The sequence below is a fragment of the Nicotiana attenuata genome, chromosome 2 (genome assembly GCF_001879085.1).
Source record: "Nicotiana attenuata strain UT chromosome 2, NIATTr2, whole genome shotgun sequence".
NCBI classification, from domain to species: Eukaryota; Viridiplantae; Streptophyta; class Magnoliopsida; order Solanales; family Solanaceae; genus Nicotiana; species Nicotiana attenuata.
Window position 1 is genome coordinate 45,300,788 of NC_031990.1, and position 13,489 is coordinate 45,314,276.

At 36.2% G+C, this 13,489-nt stretch overlaps 1 protein-coding gene across 3 annotated transcripts; it reads left to right on the forward strand.

Moving 5' to 3' along the window:
- LOC109208728 (V-type proton ATPase subunit a1) lies at positions 2,569-13,033 on the forward strand. Of its 3 annotated transcripts, none has more exons than XR_002065248.1 (18): positions 2,569-2,924; positions 4,157-4,201; positions 5,212-5,334; positions 5,471-5,578; positions 5,870-5,980; positions 6,085-6,258; positions 6,574-6,711; positions 7,118-7,225; positions 7,355-7,462; positions 7,568-7,716; positions 8,295-8,448; positions 8,556-8,716; positions 9,486-9,692; positions 9,772-9,962; positions 10,580-10,663; positions 11,831-12,024; positions 12,130-12,189; positions 12,370-12,798. XR_002065248.1 is itself a non-coding variant. In XM_019371886.1 (18 exons), the coding sequence occupies exons 1-18, from the start codon at positions 2,784-2,786 to the stop codon at positions 12,572-12,574; spliced, it is 2,454 nt and encodes an 817-aa protein (XP_019227431.1). In that variant the 5' UTR covers positions 2,570-2,783; the 3' UTR covers positions 12,575-13,033. The 3 variants fall into 3 exon arrangements, 2 of the variants coding, with proteins under 2 accessions (XP_019227431.1, XP_019227438.1); XM_019371886.1 differs by having other exon boundaries at positions 2,570-2,924; positions 9,772-9,955; positions 12,370-13,033; XM_019371893.1 differs by lacking the exons at positions 2,569-2,924; positions 4,157-4,201; positions 5,212-5,334; positions 5,471-5,578 and having other exon boundaries at positions 6,063-6,258; positions 9,772-9,955; positions 12,370-13,033.

Below are 13,489 nucleotides of genomic sequence, written 5' to 3' on the forward strand. Positions count from 1 at the left end.
CTGCTAATCTCCTATGCTTAAGTGTCACAAGGTGACTTATACTCGAAGGATATGTACTTGAAAAGTTATATTTGAAAAGTATTGATCTTAGAAGGACTATACTTGAAGGATATTTATTTGAGAAGGTTATTTAATTGAGAAGTTTATGATTGAAAAGTATTTATCTTCAAAGAACTATGTTTGAAAGATATTTATTTGAAAGAAGTATATTTCAAAAGGAATTTCTTATTGGAAAGGATTATTTGCTAAAGACCTCATTTTACAAACTTATAGGTGAAAGTTTACACTTGAAGGATTTGACTAAATTATTGGGGTTTGTTGGCTAAGACTTGATGTGAAAACTATTGCAGTTGCTGAGTTACTACTTGCCTTGACTGCATTGTGATTTTCGGATTTGGGCTGTGTTTCCGTGCATTCTTCTGTGTCTTATTATGGTGTTCCGCTATTACTTGCTGTTTTTCCTTCCTTATTGCAGTTGCTATGTTGCTAGTCATATCGCGTAGCCCTTAGATAGATGTCATGTACTATCATTCCTATACTTATGCGTGTTCAGTTTTATTTGACCAGTGGGTGTCTTGACTAGTCCTCGTCACTACTTCACCGAGGTTAGTCTTGATACTTACTGGGCACTGCTGTGGTGTGCTCATACTATACTTCTACACATTTTTGTGCAGATCCAGGTATTGATCGTTAGTAGCTGTGCGGATCCTTGTTGAGGAGACTCAAGGTAACCCTACTGCTGCGTTCGCAGGCTTCGGAGTCACCTTCTTATTTTATATTCAAATTGTTTTTACTCATTTCCAAACAGTCGTATTTAGAAGTTTTAGCAACTCTGTAGAGCTTATGACTTGTACTACCGGTTTTGGAAAATTATAAATTCTGTGAAGATTCTATATCAAGACTGTTAGATTTCTTGTATTGTTGTTATTCAGTAAATGTTAGGCTTACCTAGTCCCTAAGACTAGGTGCCGTTACGATACCCAACGGAGGGGGAAATTGGATCGTGACATCCTTGCAGATCTGTCATCTCCACCTTCTCTTCCCGTTCTGATTCACTCCGATACCCAAGCAACGATACACATCGCCTACAATCCTGTCTCCCATGAATGGACGAAACACGTTGAACTCGATTGTCACTTCGTCCGCCAACAGTAGCTCTCTGGGCTGATAACCCTCTCTTTTATACCGCCGGAGCACCAGCTCGCGGACCTCTTTACCAAACCATTATCGGGGGCTTCGCATAACCTTATCTTACACAAGTTGGGGGTCCATTCTCTCCCCTCCAACTTGAGGGGGGTGTAGAGAAGAAGAAAGGCATCGAGGATTTCATCGATGAAGGAAAGAAAGGGAAAGAGAAGGGTTTCAGACAAGAGCATTAGGGATTTCGGATTTGTCTATGAAGTGTATAGTTTGGTATTTTAGTTTGATCAGAGATAGTTGACACGTGGAAGCATCTTGGCCCTTAGTCGCTCTTAATCTCAGCCGTCGATGTGGCACACAAAGTCTACAAAGATAGACACATGGAAGCTTCTCTCACGTGCCCACACATGTGAATACATAGTAGAGGAATAAAATTAGTTATGCAGTTATAGGAGTAGGGAATAAAAATATGATAAGTGTGTAGAGATTATTCTGTATTTTTACATTTTACATTTTTTCTTTCGGCACCTATACTTTTATATATACATGTTTTGACATTGAATATAACACAGAGAAAATTTCTGCATGTTCCTTGTTAAATCCTTCAAACATATTTAGCCGTCGGCCAAAAATAAGTATAGCTACTATTTAAATATATAAAAAATATACACTAATTATGTATAAAATATGTATATCTTATAATAATATACAAAATATATATATGTTGGTAATTAGTAGTTATATTATGTATTTTTTTTTTCGAATCACGTCAAGAAGGGATATAGTTGGAGTAATTAGGATGAGCGTTCAGACAATTCTTGGATACACAAATTTCAATTTCAATTTAGATTTTCCGATTTAAGAAATCACAATCTAGTCTAGATTATACAAAACGCACATAGTCTATAATTTATCTTTTTCATAATTTTTTTTTCTTTCTATTTGCCCCTTTTTCTTCCTCCCCCTACACACACACCACACACACACTTTGGTCCCGTTTGACCATAAGTTTTGCCAAAATAGATTTGAAATTTATTTTCAAAACTCATGTTTGGCCATAAATTTTGCCCATATTTTGGCCAAATTCCCAATCTCAAATCTCAAATCCCAAAATCAGCTATTGAGCTGATTTTGGGCCAAAATCCCAAAACTTGGGAATTATATACATGTTTTTTCAAAATAAAGTTGAAAAATATGTTTTGAAAATGTATGTCCAAACACATTTTCATCTTCAAACCAAACTTCACCCAAATCAGATTTTTTAAAATAAATTTGGGATCTATGGCCAAACGCTTGCTTTATTTCCTTTTCAAAAAATTACTTGGATCATACCTTAACCAGAGACTCTTTTTTTCCTTTTTCCGTTACCTTAACCATAGATCCCAGGTTCATAAGTCAGCGTGTATTAGAATATATTATTATATCACCCTTTTATCTTTATCCCTATGAAAAGTAAAGTACTGCGAAAGATGCGAGATACCGACCGAATTCATTCCCATGGCAGTTACCTTTGCCGACTGTTAACGAAATTGGAAATGAAGTAAATACAGCAGTGCGGGGCGCGAGAAGTGTGAGAGAGCCGAGAGCGTGTGTGTTCCTTTTCTCAGAGAGCAGATCTGAATATAGATCTCTCTCTGTCTACAATGGAGTACATAGACAACATGCCGCCAGTGGATCTGATGCGCTCGGAGAAGATGACTTTCGTTCAGCTTATTATTCCTTTTGAGTCCGCTCATCGTGCTGTCACTTACCTTGGCCAACTCGGACTTCTCCAATTCCGTGATGTACTCTTCTCCCACTCTCTCACTCTCTCTCTCTTTGTGAATAGGATTTTTTTTCGCTATTTGATTATTGAAATTGATTGATCTTGAGATGTTACATATGTATGTGATTTATTGGCATGATTTTGACTCGAATACTTGTGCTTCGAGAGTAATTTTGGTTATGGTAGATTCAATGTAACAGGAAATTGTCGTTTTTAAAGTAAGTTACGATTCTCTAGTTTTACTAGTCTATATTTGAAGGACTTCGAAGTTTGATTTTAGTTGATGAATGATGATTCTAGTAAAAATCAAATCGACTCAGAATCCGTTCCTTAATCTAGTTGGTTTATTGTTGAGAAATCCCTTTTCAAGGAAGGGCATAATAAGAGCTTGTTCTTGAAGTGCCTAAGAGTATCTAAATTGAGCGGACCTTAATTCCATTCTCCTATTATTGCTGTTCCAATAATGAACCAAAGGGTGTGGCCTAGTGGTCAATTAAGGTGGGGAGAACCATGAGGTTTCGGCTTCAAATTCCAGTAGAGGCAAAAAGACTCTAGGTGATTCTTCACATATATATGCCTAAGTCTTAGTAGCAATACCTATACTGGTGGGAGGTAGCAAGTACCCTGTGGAACAGTCGAGATACGTGCAAGCTGGCCTGGACACCACCACCACCAACAAACCCAGTGTAATCCCACAAGTGGGGTCTGGGGAGGGTAATGTGTACGCAGACCTTACTCTTACCTTGTGAAGTTAAGTTAGAGAGGTTATTTCCGATAGACCTTGTGCAAGCTGGCCTGGACACCACCGTCATAAAAATTGTTCTAATAATTCAATGTAGTATTTATGCAAATTGAGGTGAGGTTTCAAATACTTCAAATTTCCTGTGCTGGTTCTTTCTTTTTGGGTCGGGCTGAGGCCATAAGGGTGGGCAAATCTTGCCCCGTTCTTGAAGACGAGATGCAATCAATTTTTTCATGATTATAATATCGTTGTCTCTTTCATGATTTTGAATTATACTATTTTGCCATCTTGAAGGTGATGTGTCTAACTTTAAGTATTAACATCCTTTTATGAAAAAATATTTTAATATTATTATCTTTTATGATCTCGCTATCCTACTTTACTAGTGAGATTCTACTAGGTTGTTGTTGTTGTTGTTGTTGTTGATCTCGCTAACCTACTTTATCTACACTTAACCTGCTTTATTTTTCATTAACAAGCAAATGTACTGACTAACTTATTTTGTGCAGCTAAATGCGGAAAAGAGCCCTTTCCAGAGAACATTTGTAAACCAGGTATCCGTGAATATTTGTGACTACAAAAAACCCATCTTCAAAATTCTTATATTGTTACTTTGGTAAAAAAATGTTGTTACTTCATTGGAATTGTCACTTTAGCTTATATTGTTGCCAAGTTTTGATAATGTGCTTGTATTATTGACAAACCACTATTATTGCTAACTTTTGCTGGAAATGTGCCCTCTGATAGTAAATGAAAGCTAGTTGCTCTAGAGAAGTGAAGGTTGCTCTGGTGCAAGAGCATTCCACTTCCAACCAAGAGCTTGGAATTTAATTCAGCAAGGGCGTTAAGTGGGAAAACCACTATTGTTGACGCCTAAGTTTTGGGCGGTGGTTTACCATATAAAAAGGAAGAATGAAAAAACTAAAGCTAGTTGATGTATTCAAGATAGGTACTTTTTTTGATAGGTAAAGTAAGGTATTTTATTGATGGAAATCCTTTATTAAGAGAATGGAGCGAGTACACAAGATAAGTACTTTAATCCAAGTTTTATATCAGTTAGAATTGTAAGATTATGTATAGGATTGTTGTTGGACTTCTTAGGACTAAATAGTTACTAACGAGTTCTTGCGGTGCTTTTACGATTAGATTAGTCTCGATCTCTTAATAAATGCCCCATTTTTTCATAAAAAGACGTGCACATTTAGTGATATTTTCAATCATACTCTGAAGTAAATGTTAAATGTGTTAAATTTCTGATCTGCTGAAACTTCTGTGAAATGGAGAAGAGCACAAGACTTTCTATGTGTTCTTATCTATTAAGTTGGGCTAGTATCTCTACGGAGTAAGAAGTAAAATTCTCACACACTAACTTGTCCTTAAGGTCGTAAATCATATTCGCCATGTTCCTGCTGCTAATTTCAATATCCGATGGCTAAAATTGAAACTTGCAACATAAGATGATATCGGTGAACTCTCTTGATCTCTTAGATATACTTCAACTTTCTCTTCTATTTTAAGCCTTTTTTTTGGGTTTTAATCTTGTTTTTGGACGATCATTTTGTAGGTAAAAAGATGCGCCGAGATGTCAAGAAAGCTACGATATTTCAAAGATCAGATACACAAAGCCGGTCTATTGCCTCCTCCTCTTCCTGCTTCCCAACCTGATATTGAATTAGAAGAATTGGAGGTCTCTTTCTAGTTGATTTGCTTTACTTGCTGATAAATGAACTCTCCTCTGTTTTGTTATTCAATTTGCATTTATTCAAAAGCTTTTCCACTTCAAGAAAAGCTCATATGGACAATGTGGTTCTTCTGAGGTTCAGATACAACTGGCAGAGCATGAACATGAGTTGATTGAAATGAATGCTAATAGTGAGAAATTGCGGCAATCATATAATGAGCTGCTTGAGTTTAAGATGGTATTGCAAAAGGTACATTTCTACCTTGATTTCTGGCCATTTTATTAATCTGCAGGCATTCCAGGTAAGAAATGAACTTCTGAGTACTTGCTTTGGCTTTGTTATCCTGGACATGCTTACCTGGGTGCTCATCTATCACATTCTCTTCCAAATTTGAACTTTTCAACTGAAATTAAGGAAGCATCTTAGATCATCTTTTTAGCAGAATTTTACCTGTAGGACCAATTTTTTTTCTGGGTTCAAATATAATTGTTCCTGTCAGAGATACTCATTTTTTTTGGTAATATCATGGTACAATTCCAGGCTAGTGGCTTCCTTGTTTCAAGTAGTCATACCACTGATCAGGAAACAGAATTGGTTGAAAATGTGTACTCCAATGATAACCATGCTGATACAGCATCATTACTTGAGCAGGTAACTGAGCAAATAGCAGTATTCTCTTGCAGAGTAGCTATATATCATTAATTATATGATCAAGTTCTTTAACATTTTTCAGCAAAGTTATTTTCAATCTTCAGGAGATGCGTTCAGAACTGTCAAATCAGTCTGGAGTTAGATTTATTAGTGGCATTATCTGCAAGTCCAAGGTTGTTCAATTTGAAAGAATGCTGTTTCGTGCTACAAGGGGTAATATGCTTTTCAATCAGGCAGTTGCTGATGATGAAATACTGGATCCTTCCTCAAACGAAATGGTCAGCTTCTTTCTTTTAGAACTTCTCATGTAATGGAACTCACACAATGATGTTTTGATTGGACATTCCCGCTGCCATCTTCTAAATGTGGGTCAACACAAAAGGAACTAGTTCACTAAGAAAACATTTTTAATTTTCTGGGTGTATGCTCATGAATAGCTTAACTCATGAAGAAATAAGCTCTAATTTTCTCCGTGTATGCAATGTGGTTTCTTCAATGATCTATATGCTATATTTCTTTGTTGGCTCCTTGCTGTAAGGCAACGCTTGAATATAAAGTTCATCTTATGGTTAACATAGATTTTGCTCCTGCAGGTTGAGAAAGTAGTCTTTGTAGTATTCTTTTCAGGTGAGCAGGCAAGAACAAAAATACTGAAAATATGTGAGGCATTTGGTGCAAATTGCTATCCTGTTCCTGAAGACACGACAAAGAGAAGGCAGATAACTCAAGAAGTATGTCTCTAATGGAAACGAGTTTCATTGGCATTATGATTGAGTTTTATCGTGCATTAATTATCATCGCATAATTCGTTGAAAAAATTGCGAGCCGGAAATGGATAATTTTTATGTTGTTCTTGCATAGTAGGCAAGCTAAGTTTTAGTAGCCTTCATTTTACGTGTTGATTGACATTCAATCTCATAATATACGTGGAAAAAGAATGTTCTGCTTTGTTTTCCCCTTAATAGCACTTGTGCTATGTCTGACTGCCTTCACATTTATTTCACAATCAGCTTAGCCTAATGTGCCACATTTGCCGCTTCAATGAGTGCTAACCCCAAATCTATTTAGGCATATTATGATGTACATGTAGTATTTTTTTGTGATCATACATTATCGAGATAAACTTCTTAATTGCAGGTTTTGTCTCGGCTATCTGAATTAGAGACCACTCTGGATGCTGGACTGCGCCATAGAGATAAGGCTTTGACCTCCATAGGGTATCACCTTACAAAATGGATAAACATGGTAAGAGACTACGAGTGAACAGAATAGTTGGAGTCATTGCTTTATACTGCAGATTGTTATTGTCTGATTCGAGCAAGTGGACCTTGTATTCTTGACAAATGAGTTAATTGCTCCAACTCCATTTTATAGGTTAAAACACAAAAGGCAGTGTATGACACGTTAAATATGCTAAATTTCGATGTTACAAAGAAGTGCCTTGTGGGTGAGGGCTGGTGTCCAATATTTGCGAAGACCAAGGTACATTTCTCTTTTGTCTTCTCTTTTAAGCAGTTTAATATATGGAACTTCAACTTGCACTGTTTTATGATACTGTTACCAAGTATTGACTTGTGAAAATTTTAGATACAAGAGGCTTTGCAGCGTGCAACATTTGATAGCAGTTCACAAGTGGGCATTATATTTCATGTGATGGATGCTGTGGAGTCACCTCCAACATACTTTAGGACAAACAGTTTCACAAATGCATTTCAAGAAATTGTTGATGCATATGGGTAAGTTAAACACGCAGTAGAATTTCGTTATGTGAAGAAATGTTGTAGACATGATTTATTTCCCTTGATCTAGTTTGGCCGCCTTAATTCTTTTCCATCATTCTCTCTGATTTTATTGGTAGCAGCAACATTCATTTGAAATTATTTCAACATAATTTAAGTTGGTCTCATATGAAGATGTAAAGGGGAGATGCTGGTAACTTCTTGATAAGAAATAGGTATTTGTTGAAGTTCCTTTTAGATAGTATAGTAACTTTATTTGCATTTGCTTTTTCATTTTAAGGGTTCATCCATTTTTGCAGTAAGACCTTTACTTTTTAAAAAAAAATGTTTTTGTATGCATGAAGCCTCTATAAGCAAAATGAAACTTTTTTAAAGGAGAGTCTACTTTTCAACATAGGCATGCCATGATTTTGGGTCTTTCTTAAAGATGTTGTAAATTAGTAATGCTTCATCTCTTCAGATAAATTTCAAATTCATTTGTTTCTCTAAATAATATCTGAAAATGAATATCCACGTCTTGTGCACATATGCTGGGCCAAACAGAAAGCACTTATGCTGTTGTTTTCGCTTGGCAGTGTTGCTAAATACCAGGAGGCAAATCCAGCTGTTTATACCATTGTTACATTTCCTTTCCTTTTTGCTGTGATGTTTGGGGACTGGGGTCATGGAATCTGCTTGCTGTTGGGAGCATTAGTTCTTATCGCAAGGGAAAGCAAACTTAGCTCTCAGGTTAGTACTCCTATTTAAACTGCTTCTTTTTCTTTTGGGGGTTGAAATAAAAACAATTATACAATTTATATGTTTCTTTTGTGAATCAAGTATCTTTTTTCTGACAGAAACTAGGCAGCTTCATGGAGATGCTCTTTGGGGGTCGCTATGTACTCCTGTTGATGTCAATATTTTCAATTTACTGTGGCTTGATATATAATGAATTCTTCTCAGTTCCCTTTCACATATTTGGTGACTCAGCGTACAAATGCCGAGATGCTACATGCAGGTGTGAAAATACTTACCATGCTACGATTCTTTAATAGAAATAAACTGCTATTTCTGATATGACGAAAGAAAATCTTTCTACTATTTTTTTCTTAGTTTTGGAATACAATGAAATGCTGATGATAAGAGTGAAAATATGGCTGCTTTGTTGCATTTTGAATCTTGTTATTCCTCATGGATGAGAAGTTGACGTGTCTTCATTATCTTCTTAGAAAATTTGGGGTTGGGATGGTGTTTATTTCCTTTTCTGCACAGATTGTATCTGTTTTACTTGGTTGTTAAGGTTGCAGTGTCATACGACGTAACAGGTTATCTTAAAACACTTGACTACTTTTGGGTATTTTACAATGATTTGATATCAGGTACTGGTGCTGCAATTGTTGGCAATGTGGTATAGACTTTGTCAGATTGCTTTTATAATTGTATAATTTCTGATGAAGTTGGCCAAGTTTCTCTTAGATTTTATATTTTTTTTCCAAATAGCAACCATTCTTATGCTCTCAAACATTAGATAGTGTAGCCACACTACTTAATAGGTAATCATTATCTTCTTTTTATTTCTTGAACAATTTAAGATACTGCCGAAATAATGTTTCTGGTGGTCTGGGTTTCTCTTAATTTTTTTCGCATTTGTGCTTTTACTATTGCCTCCCTGTATCTGAGTGCATGTATATCATGAATGAGCATCTAATGCACACTTTCTAGGTACCTATTTTAGTCTCTTGTTATCTTTTACAACTATTTTGACATTACTGTGTGTACATTTACAGTGATGCACGGACAGTTGGTTTATTAAAATACAATGATCCATATCCATTTGGCGTGGACCCAAGCTGGAGAGGCAGCCGTTCAGAGCTTCCTTTCTTGAATTCTCTTAAGATGAAGATGTCTATTTTGTTGGGTGTGGCCCAGATGAACCTCGGAATTATTTTAAGTTATTTCAATGCACGTTTCTTCAGCAGCTCAATTGATATTAAGTGTGTAATCATTTCCTTTTCTCTCCTGTTCATGGTTTGCATGTAAATAGTTATTTATTCTGTTATTGATTTTTTTCAGGTATCAGTTTATTCCACAAATAATCTTTCTCAACAGCCTCTTTGGATACCTTTCTCTTCTCATTCTTGTCAAATGGTGCACTGGTTCTCAAGCAGATCTATATCATGTTATGATTTATATGTTCTTAAGTCCTTTTGAGGCTCTTGGTGAAAATAGGTTGTTCTGGGGCCAGAGTGTGCTTCAGGTACGAGGTACCCTTTCTCTTTCTGCAACATGTGCTCTTAGAGTTTGTTTGGTTCCTAAATGGGGTAAGGTAGGTTTGTACTACCGCTAAATTATACCAAGAATATTGTAAAAAATGAATTATAAATGGGTTTCTAATACCTGCATCCCATATTTGGTATTTTTGGAGGCGAGGGGTCTAAATTCTTTTGATAAATGACTTTGACATAATTTTATTAAATAACTTACAATGGTTAGTTCGAGATAATTCTAACGGAGTGAGTTTATCTATCTATCTATCTCTATATATATATATATATATATATAGAAGGCTAAATATAAAACAAATAAAAAGCACAGGTAACAAAATAAGGAAATATGAAAAACAAAAGTATTAAAGAGGTCGGTGGATGTGCATGGGGAGAGGGTAGAGAGGAATGGGTGAAGGGGTAATCCCCCTCGATTCCATATTTATCCCATGATGAAGGGATTGTAATCTCTTTCATTATCCAATTCCATACTTAATAAAAACCTAAATTATGAAGTGTGTTTCTCCTTGTCCCACACATAATCCAATACCAAACAACCGTAAGAATAGTACAGTACATCTACTTCCTGGTACCTCTGTTAACAATTACTGTTGCAGGTAATATTGCTGCTTTTGGCACTTGTTGCTGTTCCATGGATGCTCTTCCCAAAACCTTTTATTTTGAAAAGACTTCATATGGAGGTATTATGCCTGTTTCGTTCTCATCTTTCTTAGTGATGATTGGATACTATGTTGACTTTTCTGATGAGAAAAGATGAAAGTAGTGGAACCCTTTGTGGAAATAGCTTTTGTTCTCTCTTAAGGGACATTTTAATGACAGAGTGGTGATTCATTTTTCGTTTTTAATTTTTAATTTTATGGTTGCTTTTTTTTTTTTTTTTTTTTTTGGGAGGAGGAGGAGGGGTCTTAAGCTAGTAACAACCAAGGGGGATCCAATCAAATATATTATTTATTGAAGATATCATTGACGTCTCCTCTTTAAGCATGTCTTCACTTTTGATATGTTGCTAGAATGGACTTCTAAATCTATCATTCCATTATTGTTGGGTTAAATTAGTTAGCCAGTTAATTTTCGAGGGTATATTTTTCATCAAAAAATAGTGGTGAAAAAGGAATAACCAAAACTGTAAGTTTGATATACTTGTGGATGTATTATTGCTTTCAGTATATGTGAAGAGATATTGGGCTTTCTAAAAATAAAGGTTTGTGTCATTGAGCTTCTCGTGTCCGAAGATGAAACTACTTAATGGAAACTTTTAGTGTGGAATATGCTATGTGTAGGTAGGATGACTTCTCTATTTGAGCTGCTTGGCCTTTAGGTGACTGCCTGGAATTGCAATCCCTATTCCAAATGTTTTATTTTCTTCAGTTCGTTATTGTGAGAAAAGTTGGGATACCTAATTGCTCGTTATTCAGAAAACCCTTTTCTAGTGTACTTTTTAGGACCCTCTTTCCCTGTTCCTCGGTCTAGCGATCTTATTCCAATCAGACTTTGCATTTTTGCTTTTATTTTCTCCCATGTTTTTTTCCAAACACGAAAATTTGACAAAGTTTTTATTCAGTCGACATCCTACCTAAAATGAAAAGTAGAGGTTCATTCTCTACAACAAACGGTAAATTCCTGTATAGAAGTTGTTAAGGTGTCTACTGATGTTACTTGAATTAGCAATTTGGTTTTATATCATCTTTTCTTTTTTTTTGGGGGGGGTGGGTGGAGAGAGCCTTATGGACAAAAGCGCTCTTTATTTACTTGGTATTTTGAATCTGACAATGTCATGTACAGCCTATCAATAGATAGACTTAGTAGTTTGAAGGCTTGATTTCTCTTGCACCTTTGACGATTGTCAGAGATTTCAAGGTCGTACATACGGGATACTTGGAACCTCCGAGATGGTTATTGACGAAGAACCAGGCTCTGCCAGGCAGCATGCTGAGGAGTTTAACTTTAGTGAGGTTTTTGTGCACCAGATGATACACTCTATTGAATTTGTACTTGGTGCTGTTTCAAACACTGCATCGTATCTTCGGCTTTGGGCTTTGAGGTACATCCATTAGTTACTTATTTTTTATTATCAGCTCGGTTTATGTATGTTCCTTCAAAACTCGCTATATGCATATATACACACACATTGTTGGTGTTGGTGCAGTTTGGCTCACTCTGAATTATCTACTGTGTTCTATGAGAAAGTTCTCCTCCTTGCCTGGGGGTAAGTTTCCATGTGACCTGTAGCTATTTCATTTTCTTCTCGCTGGTTGTTCATTTCTCCAGTTTGTAGCTATGGTTTTTCAAAAAAGATAGATAAATAAATATGATTTGTTGTAAAAGTTGATTTCGTTCATAATTTACTTAGCATTCTCGGTGTTGAATTTATTCATTCTAAGTTCAGGTATGATAACATCGTCATTCGGCTAGTGGGGCTGGCAGTTTTTGCCTTTGCGACAACTTTTATACTACTTATGATGGAGACTCTTAGTGCATTCCTTCATGCATTGCGTCTTCATTGGGTGGAATTCCAGAACAAGTTTTATCATGGGGACGGTTATAAGTTCAAGCCATTCTCCTTTGCCTTGTTAGCAGATGATGACGATTAGTACATAGCCTTTCTTTCTCTCTTTTTCTTTTGGGGAATTCTATGGAGAAGAGTTTTCCATCTTGAGAAGAAGCCTGACAAGAATTTCGAAAGGACTCAATTTTGACTAACTGTCACTTTGTACACTCTTTATTTGGATCAGCTGGATTATGTAGGATAGAATTGTAAATTTACAGCACAGGATCTTTTGGTATAGCAGTATGAAAAGGGCTCTGAGGTCGTAGTTAGCTGTTGAGGAAGAGATCTGTAAAGTATTCTCTTTCGTATATCCTTATCGTATTCTCCCAAACAGGGATTCAGTCATAGTGATTTGTGAAGATGAAATGTTTTATACCACTGTATCTTCAGAGTTTCACATCTTTTTGTTGCTGAATCTAAAACTATACGCACAACTCATATTCGTTTTTGTGGGAAGTTGTCCCTCCAGTTATGTAATAATAAAGCCTCTTTTACGGTCTAATGCTTCTGACCTGACTCCGCATGTTTCATCTCCGTTAAATTAACTAATTAATCATTGATATAAGTGCTCCGGAACAAACAGTCAACTTTTTATAGTTAACAATTAAAGCTCAATAGAGGTTTGGTTCTCCTATCTTAATTGCCTCAAACATCCTGGCATCATAACTGTCTGGAGTAAGGTTCTGAAAAACTAATGAAACCCATCAAGAAGTCATAGGTTCAATACGTAGCAATTTTATTTACATTTATGTTGAGAATTTCTTTTTGGTATTCAATGAAAAGTTTAGGGTTTTGAACTGAAGGAGGGAGTAGGTGGACACGAGTAAAATCCTTGGTAGGGAGCGCTTCCCCCCGAATGCGGCCCTACGCGGCGCGAATGCGGATATAGTCGGGCTCCAATGCGGGTATCGGACACCGAGTGGGAAACAAAAAAAAAAAGAGGTTTATAATTGGGATG

Excerpts from the sequence above, each read along its gene's own strand:
- LOC109208728 (XM_019371886.1), top strand. The coding sequence starts at position 2,784 with ATGGAGTACATAGACAACATGCCGCCAGTGGATCTGATGCGCTCGGAG. Across the intron at positions 5,981-6,084 it reads CAGCATCATTACTTGAGCAG|GAGATGCGTTCAGAACTGTC; the intron begins GTAACTGAGCAA and ends TTCAATCTTCAG. Across the intron at positions 12,025-12,129 it reads CTTCGGCTTTGGGCTTTGAG|TTTGGCTCACTCTGAATTAT; the intron begins GTACATCCATTA and ends GTGTTGGTGCAG.